The 22,246-nt window shown below is 44.9% G+C and overlaps 1 protein-coding gene across 4 annotated transcripts in view; it reads left to right on the forward strand.

Annotated features, from left to right (window-relative positions):
* TSPAN5 (tetraspanin 5) overlaps positions 1-22,246 on the forward strand; it is a 141,462-nt gene that overhangs the window by 104,157 nt on the left and 15,059 nt on the right. For all 4 annotated transcript variants that reach the window (XR_012645466.1, XM_074993566.1, XM_074993564.1 and 1 more), the window contains exons 3-5: positions 13,445-13,591; positions 16,622-16,792; positions 21,380-21,505. Coding sequence is in view for 3 of the 4 variants with exons in the window: in XM_074993566.1 (XP_074849667.1) it covers positions 13,445-13,591; positions 16,622-16,792; positions 21,380-21,505 (444 nt within the window). In the remaining variant the exon portion in view is untranslated. The remainder of the gene's footprint in view (positions 1-13,444; positions 13,592-16,621; positions 16,793-21,379; positions 21,506-22,246) is intronic.

Genomic DNA, 22,246 nt, shown 5'->3' on the forward strand with positions numbered 1-22,246 from the left:
TGAACTTTGAACAGGCACTGATGTGCATTATGAAGGTCTATATTGTTCTGAGGTCCCAATCCTGGAGAGAGATGATTACATGCTTAACTTTTCCCACTGAGAGTATTCTGTTTGAATTAAATTGTTACTCTGTATGTCCGTGTCTGCACTAGCCCAAAACTTCGAAATGGCCATGCAAATGGCCATTTTGAAATTTACTAATGAAGCGCTGACATACATATTCAGCGCCTCATTAGAATGCCGGCACCTGTGGCACTTTGAAATTGATGTGGCTTGTCCAGACGGGGCTCCTTTTCAAAAGGACCTTGGCAACTTCGAAATTCCCTTATTCCTATCTGCTGTTAGGAATAAGGGGATTTTGAAGTTGTTGGTGTCCTTTTGAAAAGGAACCCCGTCTGGACGAGCTGCACAACATCGAGCCGTGTCAATTTCAAAGTGCTGTGGCTGCTGGCATTCTAATGAGTCGCTGAATATGTATTTCAGCGCTTCATTAGTAAACTTTGAAATGACCATTTACATGGCCATTTCGAAGTTTTGGGCTAGTGTAGACGTAGCCTATGTAAAGCAAAGTACATGATTTTGTCTTTGCAGGTTTGAGACATAAATTAATAGTACTTGCTTTATTTTTATTTTGAAATGGCTTCCCACTTAAGTTTTCTTTTAAAAAAAACAAAAACAAAAACAAAAATTCTCCTAACATTTCCTGAAACAGCAAAAAGTGATTTTCCATTATTGTAATTGTGTCCTTAGACTGCAGTCCTAGAGCTAAAGGTTCATTCTGTCTGAGTGACAATTAATTAGGTCTTTAATATAGGTCTTTCATGTAAGACTGGATTAGTCTCTTCATGGAGAAATACATCCATTTAAAATTATTAATACACAGAAGTTGCAGCCAATGCTTTACTTGATATGCGGAAACTTAATATCATGATTTCATTTTAAAACAATCAGCAGGTTTTGAACAACTGAGTTAGTATATTACATGCTTTAAAAACACAAAAGCAAACCAAGAGCAGGCATCTTCCAGTTTGAGCTGTCTTGGCTATTCGACAGGCTGGTTTACATAAAAGAATACATAAAAATGCTGCTGTCTTAGGACCAGACTGTGTGTCAGAGATGTGCACAGGAAACTGCTGACTTCAGCAGGCATTAGGAGACCATGCATGGAGAAAAATGTGGTGCTTCAGAAATTGTTTGTAGCATGTTGTAGCCAAGTGGGTCCTAGGGTATTAGAGAGATGTGAGGCAATAGCTTCGACAGAAGTTAATTCACTAAAAGTCACTACCTCACATACCTTGTGCTTTGGAAATACTGTTTACCATGATCTCATGCATAGTTCCCCAGTGAGGCCATGTTATTCTAGGGGTCGGCAGCTTGTGGCTCTGGAGCAGCATATGGCTCTTTAAGGAGTAATTTGTAGCTATGGGCGCTGCTGCTGCTGACTCCTTTGCGGTTCCCTGCCCTGCTGAAAGAGTAGAACTAAATTCAGTTCGTTTAATGGCTGGCAGGGTGGTGGAAGAGATCTAGCAGTGACTTCAACTGTAATGACTGCATTTGGGCCCTGGGAGAGAGCGCTCTGGTCCAAGGAGGGGGCACTCAGATGTGGTGGGGGGGGGTGTGGTTCTGCGTCTTCCCTCTCCTGCCCACCTGTGTCTTTGATGTTGGCTGGCTGGCTCCCTTCCTCCTTCTGCCCAGGGCAGGTGAGCAGCGGATCAGCATGCAAGATAAGGTGGGCGGATCACGAGTGGGGTGGGGGAGGTTGAATGGGCATGGGGGGATGGAAGGGGAGTTGTTGCTTCCAGGTCTCTTGCAAGGGGACTCACATGCAGCTGTTGCTGGCCACTCTACCTGCCTCTGCTGTGGGTGACAAGTGCCCACATGTAAGGCCCGGGATGCAAAGCTCACAGGGGCACATGGCAGCCTGGTAGAGGGGGAACACATGCCTGAATGTGCTACCTCCAGTTCCTGGCTGCACTGAATACCTGAGCCCCACCAAACCTGTGGAGCGCAGCTAAATTCAGCAGCCCTTACAGCTGGGCAGTGCCCTGCATGCCCCAGGGCTGGTTCAGCATAGCTCAGACAGCCTCCCCAGCTGCCACTCCTGCTCTTCAGCTCCTCGGAGGATGGATCCAGCCTGCTGCAGCCACTGCGGTTAAGTAAGAGTGTCCCAATCCCCTCCCCAGCTCAGCTCCCTGCTCCACTGCAGCAGGGAACGTCCCAGGCAAGTTTTCAGTAAACTTTCCTCCCTCCCTTTGGCCCCAAGGAGCCCCCATCTACCCTGGGGACAGGAACTGAGCCCCTCTGCCCTCCCCCCACCCAACATGTAAAGTGTGAGGAAATAGAATATTTTAAAAGTGTATCAACGTCATGCAATAAACAAATATCACATTACTAGTCATTGTGTGTGCACTGTTCTTAAAATGGGGGTTACAAAAGGCACGGTTTGATGTTATTTATTAAGGACGGTCTCGTATTCGCATGCATTGCAGCTCTTGAAATATTGATTTTGTAAACCAATTTGAAAAAATGTCTCTTCTCGTTATTTTGGTTGCAGACCCCTGTTCTGGGTGCAGTATGAGAGAGCTTACAGTCTGCACTGATGCTGAGCAGCATGGCCCTGTTCTTGTGCAAAGTTATACCTCGTACAGTTGGCATTTAAGAAATCACTGTGTTGCTGTAAATTGTGATTTTTGGGGATGCAAATCCAACCCCTTCTGTGGTCATTTGGTTTTCTTCCCAGTTGCATTTTACCTTTCCACACACACTCGTAATTTCTCTAGTAAAACTTGCCACATCTCAGTGCCTTTTCAGTATGATGGAAAGTTCAGGACCAGACAGTGTACAAAAGTTGGATGATATCACCAGCCAAGTTTGGCTGTAATGAAGTAAGGCACATTTATTGCCAGGGGTCAGGAATCCACTATAGTTCTTCAAGGAATCGTCCCTATGTGGAGTCTAAATTTGGGTGGGTGTGAAGAACTCATTGTTCACATCTCTTCTGTGGCCCCCAGTTGTTTCTAAAGGCTTGAAGACAAGCAGCATGTTAAATAAAATAATTTACTACATCATTTACCTTCCTTGCTGCCTTCAGGGGAGCCATACGACACACTTGTGAGATGGTTGGTGGAACTTTTTAAGAGCCGGTCAGGGAAGGCTAAACAGAAAGTGAAAAATTAGCATCCTAAATCATGAATTTGAAAGAGAGTTGTGAGAAACAAAGAGGCAATGAACCTGAAAGTGCGAGGGACTTTATAAAGACTAAGTTCACTGTGCTCCACTTCCCTTACCCTAATTTTACTGTTGAATTTTTCTCAGAGATTTTTGAGGAAAAAATCTTTCCTTCTCTTGCTTTATCCCTGTTCGGATAAAAGATCAGGAAGGAGAGATGCATTTAATTGGACCGTGAGAGTGCACGTACCTACTTCCAGCAAATGCTTGTTTGGAAATTGGAATCCTCTGCATATCCCTAGGGCTGCATGCAAATCGGGCAAAATTAAAAGCACCCTTTCTGCTTTTGTGCAGTTGTGATTTTGTACCGGGAATGATTTCAATTATGTGACTAATTTTAAGGAGGCAGTGTCCAAGTATTTTTAATGTCCTATCTTGTGCTTATAATAACTACAGCTTTTCGATCTGAATGGATTTTTAAAAAATCTCATTTAATTTTTCTCTGTTTGTGCTGTTAGAGTATTTTATGAACTCCACTTCTTCGTGGCATGAGAACCAGACCAGTCATTCTCCCTTTTGTTTCCTGCTAGTTCCCAGTAACTAGTGAAATGCTGCTGCCGTTACTGATAGCTTCATGTTGGAAGCACAAAAACAGCAAAAGTTATGAAAATTTGAAATTTAAATTGTGTAAGAAACCTCCCCCCCCACATTGTCTGGTTTACAGAGTAAATATGGAATGAAACAGATTTGGGATGTTTAAATTACTATTATTATCTCCCATACACTTACTCAAGTGCACAATCATGAAATTTCTTATGACTTAACGCCTGTCAAAATAAACAGACTTTTCTCATTGTAAAGCAATAATGCAATTGAAAATACTTTCATTTTTCATCATCATCCAAATATATGTGTTAATCAGATTCTCATTCGTGCAAAGCAGTGTGTAAAAGATCAGCCTACAGTTTGCCCATCAGGCTCCAGATGAGTCTGTAATTGAATCTTTTTCTGTGACCACCTCCACCACAACTTCCCCTCGCTCATTGATACTCATATTTCAGTGGTTCAGGAGCCAAATTAGTGATCCGTATTGCCCAAAAGAGCCCTAGCAGAATAAATTCAGATTAATTTACTATTTTTAAAAATCTGTTATTCCCACAGCAAAATGACTAACCAAGTATTATGGTTTTATCAATTACAGTTAGTTATTAACCTAGTAAAAGTGTCCAATAACTAAAACTGAATCACACAGCATTTTAATATCATGTGCTGCAAAGAGCCACAGGAGGCACATTAAAGGGTCACATAGGGCTTGTGAGTCTCAGCTGGAGCATCTCTGTGTATGGTTCCTCTCTTTTCCCAGACACGGGATCTCTCAGACCACCCCTAAACAGGGTTAGAGAGGGTGGGTTGTTCCTACTCTGAGTCTTTTCTGCTGTGACGCCCACACAGAATGGGATGTAGTTTTACTTCCCTGGCACTGTCCATTCTCGCTGGTCTTGGCATCCTTCCCTGTTGTGTTTCATGGAAACTGTTGAATGAGTGGGGGTTGGAAGGTGTGAGCATCTGCTTCCTCTGGCTCCTCTCTGGGAGCGGAAGGAGCAGGGAAGCACTGGGGAGGAACCTTTTCAACTCCCCTTCTTAAAAGGCCAGATTTTCTCTCCACTGAGTTGTGCCTGAGACTACAGTGGCAGGCTGAAGAGAGAGGCATCAGCAGGAGCAGCAAAAAACTCTTGGGTTTGGAACTGAGTGCAAGCCTCCCTTCCCAGATTGACTTCCCATCTGAGTCCTCTGCTCTGGCACCATAGTGGTGGAAGTGTCTCCAGTAAGGGCCCTCCAGCACTGCAGAAGACATCAATGGCATGGGCCTTTTTAGAAACCTGATGACTATCAGCCTTTGGCAGTGCACCCCGAAACCTTCTCTGCATGTACAGCAGTCTTCAGATTTCTGCCCTGGATTTGTGGAAGGACATGACTGTTTTTCCGCTTCTTTTTGCTGTCTCTCTATGAAATTAGTGCTTGATTTTAATGCTTGGAGTAGGGGTAGGGATGTAGTCAGTTTTTCCCATTACATGCACACATCCTATTACCCTAGTGCCATGAAATCAAATACACAGCTATAAATAGAGGACTTTCTTGAGTGCTTACTTGTGTCAATTTCATTTTAGGTGTGTGTGCACTAACGTACACGGTTGTGAGAGAATTTTGCTTTAGACACATTGATAGGGTCAACTGTGGTGCCCCTTTTGAAAAGTATGCTCATGAATCAGTATATTGGGCACCACCAACCTATGCCTACTCATTTCCTTCCTCTGGCCTGTGACCTTTGGTTGGAGTGCCTGGTCTTGCATCACAAGAGCATTAGTAGCTGCTTAGTTAAACCATTAAGTGTTAGAATAATAGTGAGAGTGAGTCCCAAGTGGGGCCTTACTTAGGAGTGGAGCATGCCCTGTTCCCTAGGGTTTAAGCTGTGCTCACTGTGCAGCTGGCCAATGCCTACCCTTGATCCTCCCCCCTCATAGCTGTTTGAAGTGTTTGTGGGAGTCCCATGGAAAGGACAAGTGCAGGATCTGAAAATCTTTCATCCTTGGACTCAAAAGGAGCAGGATATTCATCTTGGTGCCCTCCTCTGTCCTGCCTTGAGGCCTGCTCGATTGGACTCCGTGCCAGTCCTTCAGCATTGGCACATAGCTGACCACTGGCACGAGCATCCCTCCAGCACTGTCCCCTGCTAGATGCCTAGGAAGCGACCGAAGTCAAAGGGCTACTGGCGCCACATGAGAAGGGGGCTTTGGGCAAAGGACCTAGGTTAGGTCACGTGCACCCCAGAGCTCCTTGGGGATACCAGTGTGGTTGGACCCCTCACCCAGCCGGGGACCCACCTCTGATTCCCAGGAGCAGAAGGTGGTCCTGACTCCTTACGGGACTATCTGTGCTGGAAGCAGTCCTGGTGGCCAAAGATCAAATAGGCTGTTCGACAGACACTGAGTCAGGTGGCGTACTCCACTAAAATCCTGGCATCCCAGGGTGACCTGGTTTATGGGATCACCCCCTACAGGAACAGAGCACCCCTGGTATTGATCCCCATCACCATGCCCAAGGTCCCTGATTACACAACACAGGTCCCTGATTCCATTGTCTCCATGTACAAGGCATGGGGCATGGTGCCATTCCCTGTTCCCATGATGTTGCCAGGCATCCTACCAGAGATTGCCGTGTGCAGATCCCCCTTGTCTAGGTGGTCTCCCAGTCGTCAATCCCCCAGGTGTGGAATATTCCTGTTTGCAGCACCAGCTTCCAATTCCCCAGCACTGTTCTTTGGGCAGGTATCCATTCTTGCCCTCTTCTTAATGGTCACCAATGAGGGTCAGTCAGCCCACTCGGGCATCTAGGGCTCCACCCTGACCATTGAAGGGCAATGATTCAAGTTAGAAGGGGAGTTAAGCCCCTCACCTATGAAAGGTGAACCACCACTGGCCCATGTAAGTGATGCGGCTCCTGTGGCATTGGGCAGGAGGCAGGGGCAGTGGCTCACTCAGTAGTAGTACTAGTACTAGAGCTAGTGGGATCTGTCCAGTATGCTGGTCCTGTACGACTGTTGTTCATCCCAGGGTGCATCAGACAAACTGCCCCTGGACAGTCAGCACTGGAGATGGAGCATGGTGCTGAATCCAACACAGGGGTGATGCAGCTGCTCCTGGTGACCAAGGTTCCATCCCCAGGCAGAATAGGGGCAACTGCTCTTCTCCTTGCTGTGCGGTTCTCTTTCTCTTTCCAGATGAAGCATCGGAAGGCCTCTCGCAAATGAGTAGACCCCCTCCAACAACTTATAAAAGCACCAGTTTTTGCCCAAAAGGCTGGCTGCCAACCTGGCCTTCGGTGGTAGAGGAACTTGCGGAAAAGCCTGACCTCTCTAAAGTCATACCCTCCTCATGAACCCAGGTTGTGTTGCCCGTTCACTGGGGTCCCGAAATTTCTAAGTCTTTGTGCCAGACTCCCTCTGCCATCTCCTTACATCCTGAAAGGTGGAAGCAAACTACTGTGTTCCTGCAAAGGGATTTGAGTACCTGTATGCCCACCCTCCAATGGGATCTGTGGCCATGTCTGCCATCAACAAAAGGACCAGACTGCATCAAGTGGGTGCCACACTGAAAAATAGACACCAAGATGCTGGACTTGTTTGGCAGGAAAATATATTTGACAGTTAGCTTGCAATTTTGAGTGTCTTATCATCAGGCTGCTAGGAAGGTATAACTTCAGCCTGTGGGACTCCCATCAGCAAGTTCATGGAGGGCCTTCCATAGGGATGAGCCCAGGAGTTTGTCACCTTGCTGGAAAAGAGGAAAGCAGTGGCGAGAGGGGTCCGCCAGATGCTATGGACTCGGTGGTCAGGGTAGTCGCCTCTACAGTGATTATGAGGCACAGCCCTTGGTTACAGTCATCTGGGCTGTCCCAGGAGATGGAGACTAGTCTTCAGGACTTTCCGTTTGAGGAGCAGGGCTCTTTTCAGAGCTGATTGACGCAGTTCATTGGCCTTACAGACTCCTGTGCCTCCACCTCCTGTACCTTTGTTGGGGTCCTGGGGTGTCCCCAGTCCTACAGGAAGAAGGACAGAAAAAATGTGAGAGGGGAAAAATATTAAAACACAGTTTTTAGAAAATGAATGGGTTTTGGAAAATATTATACAAACGTGGACAGTGCATATGCAGGATAAAAATACAATGGCATTGTCAGCGGGTGGGGGAAGAGCTGCAGCCCCTTCCTTTCCCATCTAAGATATTAATAGTACAGACTTGACCAATCAGAAATGAAAAGAGAAGAGACTATTGTTTCCATGATGCTGAAAGGTTACTTCATATTTACATAATACAAGAATTTTAAAGCACTTTGTCAATGTTTGGTTCCCCCTTGTGATTAAATTATCATGTAAATTGAGATTATTAAGTGACTGGCTGAAGGTCAAACAGCACATCAATAGAAGAGCCATTCTGTTCTAACCTCTTAAAAACCCTGAACACTCCACCTTCAACTAAAGATTTGGTGAAATCCGCTCTGCCAAATTTTCCCCAATAAATATCCCATTAAATCCACAGAAGTGCTTGAATATTATGGTGAGAGGCACCATAGAAAATCCTAAAACAGGCGGACATGTGTGGATAGAGAAGATACACTGACTATTAATTATTTAAAATCAAACCACCACAACATTCACACTATGTAGGTGACATCAACCTCAATTCCCTTTTTTTCTTTCCTCTTCAGCAGCAGGGGAAAAAAGCTGATGATGATCAGAAGTGGTGTGTAGAAGGACAGTATACATGAACCCTAATGCTCCTACTGTTCTAGTCCTACTTCTATTGTTTGCTTGTTCCATTTCACGCATATCCATGGAGCCATTGCAGTGCCTCCTTTGTAGGATGTGCATAGTAGAGCTAGAGACAAACATAGTAATACACTTCTATTAAGCGCTGGAAATGCCAAGGACAGATGATTGCTTCAGCTTGGTTTTAACCCAGTTACCAGCAGTTACACTCAGAACTGGGCCTGTTTCAGACCTGGATGGCGGTCAGCATTGAAAAGCATTCAGCACTGGAAAGGCTATTTTGGGCTTCTTAAGTGACCCACAAAAAGACAATAGATCAGTCCTAAGACAGGCAGACATGTGGATAAGGAAAATATATTGACATCCCTATGAAATGGTCCTTCCAATCCTTTTCAGCAGTTTGAAATGGAGTAATAGGCTCCAGTCATTACCCCACTATTTAAAACAAAATATACTTTTAAATATATCACCAGTAATGATCTTCAGAGCTTATTTCAAACTGTTCAGCAAAGAAGAGGGTTGTAAGATAGTTTTAATCATATTTCATTGTTAAGGAGTCTGCTAGCAACCAAGAACACCTTTAGGTTCAACAGCAAACCATGGTCCATGTTTAGTGTTCAGACCAAAAAGCTGTTGTTTTATTGCTAATATCTCTCTTGGTGTTGTATATGCTAAGTTGGGTACCTCCAGGGTGTTCCTAGCTGCTGTGTGCAGTGAGAGAGAACATTCAACAGTACAGAAGAACGTAAGATCAAATTATATAGCATGTGCTCTATAGAACTCCTCTGTTCCCAGGTCTAGATCAATCATACCTGTTCAAGGCTGCTGCTGATCAATAGCGGGCAGATAAAAGCAGTGTGTAAAGGGACAGTACACAGTAACAGTAGTGCTCCTACTGTTTCTGACTCAGTGCATGTTAGAAATTGGCTGTTCTGAGGAGTCTCACCTTGTGTGCGCGCTCTTTCTAGGACAAGTGAGAAAAAGAACAGTTCAGGGAAAATTAGAGCTGCTGTAGATAAGTGATCTATATTTTGAGCTTGTCACTTAGGAATGCTGTTAAACCAGAAGATCTAGAAAGGCATCTAGCTTTGAGTCCTGAGGAGGCTAATAGATTTCAGAAAGAATGCAATTGCTTAGTAGCTTTACTCATCTGGTTTCTGTTCTTGCTGCCTTTAGTAGAGGCATGACTTGGCTATTGAGTGGCTATAAAATGACCACAGAGGGGTATATCTTGGTCTCACTTCTGTATGTGTAAATTCAGAGTAATTCTACTGACATCACTAGAAGTACTCTAGATTTACTTTGATTGCGGTCACCGGCATAGTTTAAATGTTGTGGTCATTTGATTTTAAATAAGCCAGAAGTCTCTAATGTGACATAAAAACATTCTGTGCTATTGAATAACAATGTCCATGCTTTCAATGCTAGTTTTTTAATTTAAAAAAATGTGTTTTGAGAACACTCCTGCTCCATCTCCCATGTTATCCCTCCCCCTCGCTATTGTGTGTTTTGACATCATCCGGGATAAGGAGCTATTTTAATACAAGACTGTACTGTAGTTCTTTTTAAGGCAGCATTTCCCTTACTAGTTACTGTAGGTCCTTGGGGAAAAATGTGGAAGCAGTGTGTATGGGTGATTGTTTGGTCATGCAGAACATTCTCTTTATTGTCTAGGGCAAAAGGGTCATTTCCTGACCTGTGTATGTCCAAGGCCTTAGCTTTGTCACTGGTCTGTCTGTTGTTTTCTTGTTCCATTCCATGCATATCCATGGAGCTATTTCAGTACCTCGTTCATAGGATGTGCATACTAAGAGCTAGAAACAAATCTAGTAATAAACTAGTAACAGAGAGCTGTGCTAGTCTGTACTGCAACAAAACCAAGCAGCAGAAATGTAGCACTTTAAAGACTAACAAAATGATTTATTTGGTGATGAGCTTTCATGGGACAGACCCACTTCATCAGATAAACTCTCTCTTATGTTCTGGAAATGCCAAGGACTAACGATTGTTTCAGCTTTGTTTAACCCCATCATCAGTAGTTACACTCGGAATTGGGCACACACCGACCAGCCTGTTTCAAACCTGGGTGACAGTCAGCATTATTCTGTTACACCAGTAAGGCTATTACAATTTTCCTAGTGACTGACAAAAAGATTAGCACTGGGGCTATGACACAGACATGGGTGAGTCTCAGCTCAAATAGACATCCTCCTGCTGTTTTGGCTACAAATACAAGTGTAGCTTAGGTAGAAGTGAGCAGTGGCACAGGGATGTACCTGCAGGATCTTGGTGGGTTTGTGTTCAGGGCAGCCAGACCAGGCTGCTGCTTTCTACTGCCCTTGTACTATGGCTGTGCTACTACTTTTAGCACACTAACTTGATGAGCGCTAGTGTAGGTGTAATGTTATGTTGGAGGTACCCAGCTCTGTGAGCATCTGTTACTGTGTACCTCAACAATAGTAACTTATTAGACTGTCAGTTTCATGTCACACCAGTCTGTCTTCCTCACCAGGTAATGATCACTGAGATGTTTCTTGGCAAGGCACTACCCCATCGTAGTACATTGACAGAAGATGCTATGTTTGCTAGTCTTTTAAAGAGTCACTACAGCATAGCTTACTAGTTCAAATGACATAAATATATTGTTTTCTTCAAACACAGCAGTGGTTTATAATACAAATAAGACAAGTTTAACAACATATAGACTTAGGTGAAGTGATACCAAGTAGGAGAAATAAAGGTAGCTATGGTTACAAACAAATAAAAGTAAAAATATATTTTGTAATGACGGAAGCATAAATTAACAAGCTACAGTCTTTGGTCCAAATAGTTTTGTCATTAGTAGTCCTTCTCCAGCAATAGGTGGATAAGTCTTACCCAGGATCATCACAAAATCCAGGATGGATTTCCTTGTTACCTCAGGTGAACCATAATACAGAATATCTCTGTGTGTCCTTGTATCTTGTCTGCCTTTTATTTCAGGGGTCAAATTCCTCCTTGCTGTTCAGCCTTCTGTCTCCTACAGGGGACTTACTGTGTCCCCATTAAGGTGTCCCTTGGTGTATTGCAGTGTGTGAAGCATCATTCTGCAATTTTACAACGTAAATATTCCCTCCCTGCCGGTTCCACTGTAAATGCAAATAGCTCATTGAATTTGCTGGTTTGAGGTGTTGATCACTTTCCGTTGTCTTGAGAAGACCTGCTTCTCGACCCTCCCCTGACATGCCTAGTTTTAGTCAGAGACTTGAAAGCAGGGGTTCTCCACTCTTCCAAGCTACTTTCAGGAGTTTGAATTGTCTTGTGTACCCCATTTCACCTCCCTTTGGCTTCAGTCATGCGTTATGGGGTTTGGGTTTGGCTTTGTGCCCTTTGCCCCAGTGAATGTAATGGTGGCCCTGATGACCCCATTTAAACAAGCTCACTCGCAGTTTGAGAACTGCTGATGTAGCATACAGAACAGTATAAACAAGTGATCATAGGAAATTTTAGTGTGTACTGACTTTGTTAGTGCTTTTTATACAGCCTACTGTAAAAGCAGGTAAACATCTAGTTGAGGTGAGGTACCTACGGAAGACCTTTGTGTACGCCTGTGGGTATATGTAACTGTTGCTGAGAACCAGTGCGTGAAAGCATAATATCTGTGAGGGTCCATAATTCCACACATAACGTTGTCACCCAGACTTCGCAGTGATATTACAGACCAGTGTGTTACTGGTTTTCAAAAGATGCATTTTGTACAAATACCATTGCAGTAGGGCATAGGGTGTGAACACAGGTGCCTAGCTCACAGGGAGTGTATGTTTTTGAGCTGGGCCTCTTTCAAATGTAGGCCTACACTATGTTCCTATAAAAAGAATATATTGAAGAAGGGGTAACATCTCTGCCAGGCAGGAGGATGGTGGGAAGGAGAGATCTGTCACAGCCAGGAAGATGACATCCATGCTTTTGGTTACTATTGTATATTCCAGCTCTAGGTTGCACCATGTCTTGGTTGTAGCTCCCATCCTCTAATACACAGTTCTTTTCCAGATAGTATGAAAGGAGGAATGGTGTGAGACCTGCTTTTCCTGCTGTGGTATGGTCTCTGACTCAGCACCAGATAAGCTCAAGGCAGGTTTACAAGAATTAGAGAAGGGCTCATCTCAAGATAAGCCAGAGAAAACAAAATAGCCCCTTCTTAGGAATGCTGCTACCACAGGACCCTTCGTTGCTGTTACAGATCCAGACTAACATGGCTACCCCTCTGATACTTGCTATCATCAGGGTCCACCTGAGCTCTGTTCTGTAGCTTGGAGACAGCATGCAGGCTGGTTATGACTGGTTGTTCTGTCGGGAGCACTGCATGTACTGTTTCCAAGAACCCATATCGTAGCTCTTATAGCTGAATAGCTTGACACGTCCACCTTGATTTAAAATCTCTGCAAGATGGCAGATTAATTGCTAGCTATTGAGTTATTAGCTATGCTCTGCTTACCCAACATGAAAGCTCATCACCTAATAAATTATTTTACTAGTCTTTGAAATGCTATATGACTGCTTTTTTGTTCTGATGGAATACACACTAACATGGCTATCTCTCTGTCATTACTCAGCAGAGGTTTTGTCACTGTTAATAACTTATCTAATCTGTCCAAGACCTAAAATCTTTGGGAGGAATTGCACATACTGGCCACAACTGAGGAATTTGCTTCCTATAGCTGTCAGTAGCATATTCACTTTCTGTGTTTAAACTAAAGAAATGTCAGCTGTTTGCTTTTCACACCATAGCATTTATAATTGTGGGGTTTATGTAAAAATTTACTTGCTACACAAAAATATAAATCACAAGTGTCAAAAAAGTTCATTTGCTGCTATTCGTTGTATTTTAAAGGTAAAGCAAAAACGGACTCTTTGCATGCTAGGCCAGATGCCTGTTATTCCTTGGCATTGTTTGTTTGATTTTTTTCCCCCCAGGGAGTGCTGTCCAATATTTCCTCCATAACTGACCTGGGAGGTTTTGATCCAGTTTGGCTGTTCCTTGTGGTAGGAGGAGTCATGTTCATTTTGGGATTTGCAGGATGCATTGGAGCTTTGCGAGAAAACACCTTCCTTCTCAAATTCGTGAGTAGCCTTGGCAGTTTCTGAATTTATCAGTTACATAAGTAGAACCATGTCCTATGTTATTGCTTAACTGTGGCAGTCTCATAAAACATCTCTGGGGGATATTTGACGCAAGTGTGTTGTGTTTCTCTGATGAGTTTTTCCCTGTCTTTAATCAATGATGCTATTCGAGTACTGTCATTCCAATTGCTTAGGTTTTTGGATTTTAACTTGCATGGTGCGATTTCAGTAGGAGCCCTAATGCAGAGCACATGCTTTTTATGAGGAGCCAACCTAAGACTTGGCCTTTGTTTCACTAGAGGAGAGAAGCTACTTTTATAGTTTATGTACTGAGCTTTGAAAGCCAATAATGAGCTTTTGTTGTGTGGGAGGACGTGAATACTGAACCAAATGCATCCCTCATGATCATTGGTGTGGAAGTGCAGTCTTGTGGTGTCCTTGGGGTTATAGAGGGTTTTATTTACTGAACTCCAGGGATGTTGTAGATATATCCCTGGCTCTTCGCAATCAAAACTAATTAAGCACAGCTTGCACTGCTTGGCACCAGTCTGACCCTCCCTGGGCTATCGGTCATGAAAGGGCCTGCAGGTTGGTCCCAGCATCCAGTGAACCTTCTTGAGTGGAGCAGCCTGGTTTGTCCGTGTATTGGAATGTGCACTCTGAAGATGGGGCACATCTTCAAGTTAAAGGTCTGAGACTCTGGGCTAGGCTGTTTTACACAAGTTTAATGCATCCCTATATTTGCCCTTTTGGCTTCTGGAAAACTGTCATCTAATCTATGCCATTGTCACCATCAACTATTAAATGCTAAACAACTGCATTCCAGTGACATGTTTGGCAGCCGAGGTGGAAGTGCTGTGTGGAGGGAGGAGGTGGTTCTTAGGCCTGGCTGAGGATGTTAGGTCAAACGTAGCTGACTTAGGTTGATTTTCTAGGCAAGCAGTCAGCACTACAGGGTCAGTTCTGCCAACTCTAATGGTTCCTAAGGTCAATTTTGGTACTCTGCTTTTCAGGAGGAGTAACGCCAAATGTGACCTTGTATGGTCGATTTTAGGGGCATTATGAAATTTGCTGTTCTTAGCCTTCTGGAGGTGTCCCATACTACCCAGATGTGACTGTGTTAGCCACCGTTTTCAGTTCTGCTGCTCTCCAAGTGTGCAGGAAATGGCCTAGGAAAGTTTGAATTTCATTTCCTGTTTGGCCAGCATGGTGTGTGGAACAGACAGTGCACCTCAGTAGCACATCTGGCTGTGAATTCCCAGGATCACAGATGATATCTAGCATGGGGCATGGAGGAGATCCATGACCTAGGAAGTTATTTTTGATTTGGCAGATACCCAATACCTAATGAAAAAAGGGCACAAAACCTCTTTTTGCCATTGTTTTCCAAAGGGAGGGAGGAAAGGTAGACGCACTATGGGAGGCTGAGGATGCATACTCAGAACCACCCGCGGCACTGTTTTATCTCGTCAGACACTGGAAGCTTAACCTACAATGCAAGGGGGCAGCAGGAACTGTGGAGTAGATATCCACTGTCCTTTGGTGCCAAAATTGAAGCTGTCCGACCTAATGGGGAGGCATTCCATTGACTTCATGTCCCAATGTGGATATGCACCTTCAACTTTACAAAGCCTTAACAAATTTGGTGTAATCTGCTAGGACGTGTCTACATTAGCCCAAATCTTTTAAATGGCCATTTTGAAGATTACTAACGAGGTGCTGAAGTACATATTCAGCACCTCATTAGTATGCCGGCAGCCGCAGCTCATTGAAATTGTTGCGTCTCACAGCTCAGCAGATAGGAGTAAGGGGATTTCGAAGTTCCCGGGGTCCTTTCGGAAAGGAGCCCCGTCTGGACGAGCCGCGGGACAGTGAGATGCAGCATTTGCAAAGAGCTGCGGCCACCGGCATGCTAATGAGGCGCTGAATATGTATTACTCATTAGTAATCTTCAAAATGGCTATTTGCATGTCCATTTCAAAGATTTGGGCTAGTGTAGATGTAGCCCTAGTGTAGACATAGCCTTAGTTATTGTTCTCAATGCAGTTCTAGGCTAGTGAGTTCTGACTTACTTTAATTTTTTAGCAACTCTGAAGTAACTTTGTTTCTTCTTTCTTCCTTCATTTACTGCTCTGAGCTCCTCTAAAATGAACACATCTGCCAAACCAAAAATAGCTTCCTATACAGCATTGCAGGAAAAATTAAAAATTGCCTTTGAGTGAACAAAAAGAATATATTAAGATAAGACTCAAAGGTAACAGTTGCAGAACAGAGAAAATGTTGCTATATTCAGATAATGAGGGATTTTTTAACTGCATGTGGTGTCTCTGGAGATATTTAGGGAAAGTGGCATGTCATTAGTAATGCCTTTGGCATTCACTACATTTGCATTAATTATAATGCACTTACTTGGTTTTAATGTGGATATAATGAGCAATTCCACAGACATTCCTTTGCAACTTAGTCATTAATTTCTGCTGGTACCAGTGTTTGCTTCATATGTTCTTGAGACCAAACTTTACAGAGCTGGTTGGCATTAGATTGTTTTCTGCCTCTAATTTTTGGCAGCCAAATTGGTGAACTTATTTTCAGTGGTGCCAGTTAGCTGCTCAACGCCTTTGAAAATTTAGGTGTCTAAATATCGATTTAAAACTGATGTTATCAGTGCGAAGCGCCTACGGGAGCCTCATTTACATTCACACCTAACTACCTTGGATCTGTTTTGAAAATTCCAGCTGATATGTGCAGCTTTAGGCATCCAGCTTTGAACATGTCGGTCTTTAAGTGACAGATAGAATTGTACAATCCTCTTCTATCAACTGGCTATAAATAACATTTTTAAGATAGTTAAGTTTCCTCTGCGTAGGAGTACATTAAGTATGTGTTAATAAGCCTATTGAAACTGACAAAACATCCGATTTTCAGGTTGTTCACATTCTGATTAATTGTAAGCCTTGGGAAAACAAGCATTTAAGCACAGAGGCAGGATAGTCGTTTTCTTGTAACTTTTGTTTCTCTTCTTTTTCATAGTTTTCTGTATTTCTGGGAATTATTTTCTTCTTGGAGCTTACTGCTGGTGTTCTGGCATTTGTTTTCAAAGACTGGATCAAAGACCAGCTGTATTTCTTTATAAACAATAACATCAGAGCATACAGAGATGACATTGATTTGCAAAACCTCATAGACTTCACACAGGAATATGTAAGTTGGATTTCTTCATTTTAAAACAAATTTACATTTTAAAGGAAGAGTTTTTCAACTTCTCATCTTGGCTTTTGCAAGCAGCCACAAAAATAATGCTAGATAGTGGTTAAAGCAGCTGGCTGGGAGCTAGGAGGTCCTGGGTTTGAGTTCTGCTCCCCCATGGTCTCTGCCCACCCCAGGGAAGGGAATGGGAGTGTGTCCTAGTGGTTATAGCAGTGGGCTTGGGAACCAGGAGATCCTGGGTTTGAGCCCCCCCCCCTTGATTCTAGTGCCCCTTCAGTTTGAGTTCTTCCCCCTCTGGGGTTCCGCCCCTCCAGAGAGGGGATGGGAGTATACCCTAATGGCTAGACCAGTGGGCTCAGAGCCAGGAGATCCCAGGTTCAAGCCCTCCCCCCACCCTTGTGTTCTAGCGCCCCTTTGGTTGGAGTCCCACCCCCTCTTGGGTTCTGTTCCCACTGGGAGGGGGATGGGACCATAGTCCTGCCGTTAAAGCATCAGGCTGGGAGTCGGGGGTTCCAGGTTCAAGCTTCCCCCCTCATTGTGTTGTGTTCAAGCCCTACCAAGTCCTTTGGGACCCATCCCCCTAGTTCTACCCTCCCTTGTGTTAAGCCCTGCCCCCCCCCCTTGGCTTCCGTCCTCCCTGTCAGGCCAGGTTCTAACCCACCCCCATCTTTGGTTTTGGGGCCCATGCCCCAAACCCCCTGGGGGGTAAGAACATAGCATAGTGGTTAGAGCAGGAATCTGGGAGGTTCCAGGTTTGAGGGCTCCCCAGGTTGTAGTCCTGTCTGGCCCCTCTCCTTGATGCTGCCCCCCAACCAGGGAGTGGGGTGGGAGCATAGCCTCGTGGTTAGTGGTGGGCTGGGAGCCAGGAGGTTCCAGATTTGAGCCTGGCCCTATCCTTGGGTTCTACATCACTACCCCTTGGGTTCTAGTGCCCATTGAGTCCTAGGGCCCTCCCCCTTTTGGGTCCTAGCTCTCCCCCAGGTACTGCCCCTTCCCAGGAGACTGGTGGGAGCATAGCCTTGTGATTACAGAGGTGGGCTGCAAGCCAGGATGTCCCATGTTCAAGCCCGGCCCTCCTCAGGTTCTGCCCCCCCCTTTGGGTAGCACTGCCTTCCTTAGGTGCTGGCCAGGGGCATGAGAGTGTACCCTAGTGGTTAGAGTAGTGGTTTGGGAGCCAGGAGGTCCTGGGTTTGAGCTCCACCCTGCCCAGGTTCAGGGCCTGCCCCCTCTTAGGTTCTGCGCCTTCTCTTACCCTGGCCAAGTCCCAGCCCTGCTCCCCTCTTTGGGTTCTGGCTTACTCAGGGAGGGGTGTGGTAGCATAACTAATACTTAGGACAAACAGGCTCGCCAACAGGAGAGGACAAAGGTGACAGTAGCTCCGGTGCCTAGCATTTCAAATTGTCCTGGGGCTCCCAGCTGCTGCCACTTGCACTGCAGCGGGGGTGGCGGCTGGAACACCAGCCTCTTAAATTACCTCCAGAATATTTCTCCACACACCTCTGAGGGCAGGGGTGGTCCCAAAGCCATCCTCGGCTCTGGGCTATGCTGAGGATTGGCTGCCCTGAGCCCAAAACCTCCCCCTCGACCCCGTGTACAGGTCTGCAGGTGCTGTTAGACCCCTGGGCACAGCAATTACTTCTACAGATATAGTAACAGAGAGTTAGCCATGTTAGCCTGTATTCTAAGCAAACAGTCATGTAGCACTTTAATAAAATCATTCATTAGGTGATGAGCTTTCATGGGACAGACCCACTTCTTAAGAGCTGCAGAATTTCCAGTCCAGATCCAGATATATAGTACAGAGGTCCAAAAAAATTGCAACGAAAACTGACAAATCAAATACATGAACTGAAGGTGGGGGTGGGGGATGTTCCTTTGATGTTCGTAATGATCTCAGGCAAGACACTAAACATCCCCTTCCCCACTCCTTCAGTTCATGTATTTGATTTGTCAGTTTTTATTGCAATTTTTTTGGACCTCTGCACTATATATTTGGGTCTGGGCTGGAAATTCTATAGATCTGAGGAAGTGGGTCTGTCCCACAAAAGCTCATCACCTAATAAATCATTTTGTTAATCTTCTTAAAGTGCTGCATGACTGCTGGTTTGTTTTCTACAGCTATAGGTCAGGCTAGATGTGCAGTAGGGTAGAAAGTCAATTTCAGATACGCAGTTCTAGCTACGCCATTTAATGTGGCTAGAATCGATGTATCAGAATTGACTTTCTTCCCTAGTGTAGTCCAGGCCTTTGTAGGCTCACGCTGATGCCCCTTACTCCATGTGTTAGAATGGCGTACGGGGGTCAACAGCCAAGACCAGAGAGGTCCATTTTGCTGCATCTATACCGTACCTGCCAAATTGAACTCTGAAATATAGAAGTACAGAATCATCCTTAATCACAGCAACAGCAATATGAGGTTAGGCTACATATTAACCCCATTATATAAACTGGAGAGGTGAGACAAAAGGCAAAGTGGTTGTCTAAAAGTCACCAAGGAAGTCTAGGGTAAATCCAAAGTAGAAATTGCAAATTCCTGATTGCCAGTCTTCTGTTCCACGTAGCTTTCCTAACAGCAAGTTTATGAAGATTTCTCTATAGCTCCTGGAGGTTTAAACTATTTCATTTACTGTAAGAGTTGCAATTGGAGATCAGGGAATAGCTGATTTCTCAGGTCAGTGGCTAAAACAAAACATCCAAAACAAAATTTAGTTACTTTTTGAATGGAAATTGATTTTTTTTCACCGTTCTTATGCTTTGACTAAATAAAATACCAACAAAAAGTTGTTCAAATTGAAATAGAAAATTTCAAATGTGTTTATGTGAAATGATATTTTCAAAACAAAAATCTCGATTGAAAATGACTCTTTTATTGAATTAATGGGGTTTTGAAGGTGGAGACAGACTAACTGAATTATATTCAAATTTGCAAATAATTTTGATGCTCCCAAAATGGCTTTTTTGGAGAGTTTACTATTCACAGAAGAGGTTTGGCCTATCTCTGGTTGAAAAAGTGGTGCAGTGCTTTTTATTGAGGCTGTTTGGAAAATAATCAGTTTTGAGATGAGACCACACGTCAGAGTAGGAGAAGAATTACGAGAAAAACTACAGGAAAAATTCTAAAATCTATTGAACGTTATTGGCCTGGATGGAATTGGGCCACTATTAAAATTCTCCTCAGGAGAATGGTTCCTGTCTCTCTGCCTTAGGGAGAGTTGGTAAAATTAGAGAGTCATGTTTGAAACAGTACAAGTTGAGCTCCCTTTAAACCTACATGCGCCCACTCAGCGACATGCCAGGGAATGGAAATGGGTGTAAGTTACACATCAAATAGCTATATGAAGATGTAAATCAGTCAGGGAGTGGCCTATGCTGACCATCTCATTCTTCCACACTTTAGCTCGTCCTAGCTATTCTCCTCTCTCATGACCTTTCAGCTTGTGAACTGCATCCTTACGTGTCACCTTTGAGTGTGGCCCTGTGTGCGTAAGTGCCTGATTGCTAGCTGAATGACATCCAGGAGCTATCCACCATTCATTTATATTAATGTTTGAATATGTCTTCGTTTTGGCTTTTCACCTCGAAAGAGTGAATAAGTGATGGGATGTGCAGATGTGTTGTATCTGACCTAGCTGGATGGCAGCCAGAAATCCTTGGCCTATGTGAAGAGAGAATCTTCCTGCAGTTTCTAGTTCAGGGGTCAGAAGCCCCCAGCACAGGTGCCAAGAGTGCCACACAAGCCGATTTTTCACAGGCACATGAGGTGAGAGCTCAGCCTTTCCCTCCTCCCCTAAGTAGCTGGGAGCTTGCTCAAAGCCATACTGCCTGTGGATTAACAGAAGACCAACTAATGCTACCAACCACCACCTAAACGGTAAAGCTCTGCATCTTAGTTTGTTGTAAGTAGGACTTTAAAAAGTGTCACCAGCACTTGGCCTGTACATAGAGATCAAAACGTCACATTTCAGCGCTCCACCATGGGAAGGCTGCTGACCCTGTTCTAGTCCATGTAATAAAAACTATCACAACTGGGTTCCTTGTGAGCGAGCTCTCTGAGGAGAGACACCAGAGATGGACTAAGCAAGCTGCCTTCTCCGCCCTGGAGAAGATAACAATGGAAGGCACTATGGAGGAAGCTTGCACTGCTGTGGTACCTACTGTGCCACATATGTGTTAAAAAAGGACTTTTATACCTGATCATTTCAATTTAAAACAAGTATAGATTAACGCACTGGGCCAGATCCTCAACTGGTTTAAATCCCTGCCCCTCTGTTGGCTTCCAGTGGAACTATGCTCACATAAAGCCGCTGATTGTCTGGTTCACTGGTGTGTTATACTCAAGAGTAGGTTACTTGAGACATTTTTATTGTTGCATGTGGTGGGTGGGTTTTGCTGACATACAGTACATCCTTGAAAGGGAATTATTTTTACAATGATTTTAGAACCACGTTCAAGGATGGGACTAGCAGTGTGTTTTGAACTTTTTGTGTTGCCAGACTCCCTCTCATCCCCTAGCGTGTGTTTGTCAGGGCTGATATTCATGTGCAGAGCCAGGATGTTCTCATTCCTGTGTGTTTGCTCTAGTGGCAGTGCTGCGGAGCCTTCGGAGCTGACGACTGGAACCTCAACATTTACTTCAACTGCACAGATTCCAACGCGAGTCGGGAGCGCTGCGGTGTGCCGTTTTCATGCTGTACTAAAGATCCTGCTGTGAGTGCATTACCGAACGGGTGATGTGGGCCTGCTGCTCCTGCCTGAAATCAGGGCCACACAAAACAGTGTCTTCTGATAGGCTGTGTGCATGCGTGTGCGTGAGAGAGATGTCTACTTCTGTTACCCCTTGCTTTTTTCTGTCCACCTCAAGGCTTAACTAACAGCTCAGCCTTGCATGGTCAACAGCAATCCTGAGAGATGACTTCTTAAGTCGGGGGGTGGGGAACCCCGGACCACATCTTGTCTGGATCTGGACCCCAAGGTTCAGGGCTCCCCTCCATGGGCACCTGGCCGACGGGGGCAGGTGGGGAGGGTTTGGAGCCTTGAGCCTTGCTGGCTGGATCAGGCAAACCACAGTTCAGATCCAGACCATGGGCTCTCCTGGGAGCTGGTGGGCAGGAAGTGGCTCCAGGGGCTGCTGCTGCTTGCTGCTGTTCCCCCCAGCCTGAAGGCTTTCTACCGCTGCTCTGATTGGCCAGAGCTCCTGGAAGCAGGGGGTAGGGGCACAGAGCCATGTGCGTCTGGGGGCGAGCAGGTAAGCTGCACCTCCATTGCCCAGACCCTGTGCCCTCAGATAGTTCCTGCACCCTCCCCCTGACCCGGACTCCCCATCCACACCCTGCTCCTGACCTCTTCCTCCCAGACCCCTCACCCCAACCCTGAACCCCCGCTTCCAGACCCTATATCTTAAACCCTCCTACATCCTTTCTCTCGCCTACAACCACCCCCACCACCTGC

Source organism: Carettochelys insculpta, chromosome 4 (assembly GCF_033958435.1).
Source record: "Carettochelys insculpta isolate YL-2023 chromosome 4, ASM3395843v1, whole genome shotgun sequence".
NCBI classification, from domain to species: domain Eukaryota; kingdom Metazoa; phylum Chordata; order Testudines; family Carettochelyidae; genus Carettochelys; species Carettochelys insculpta.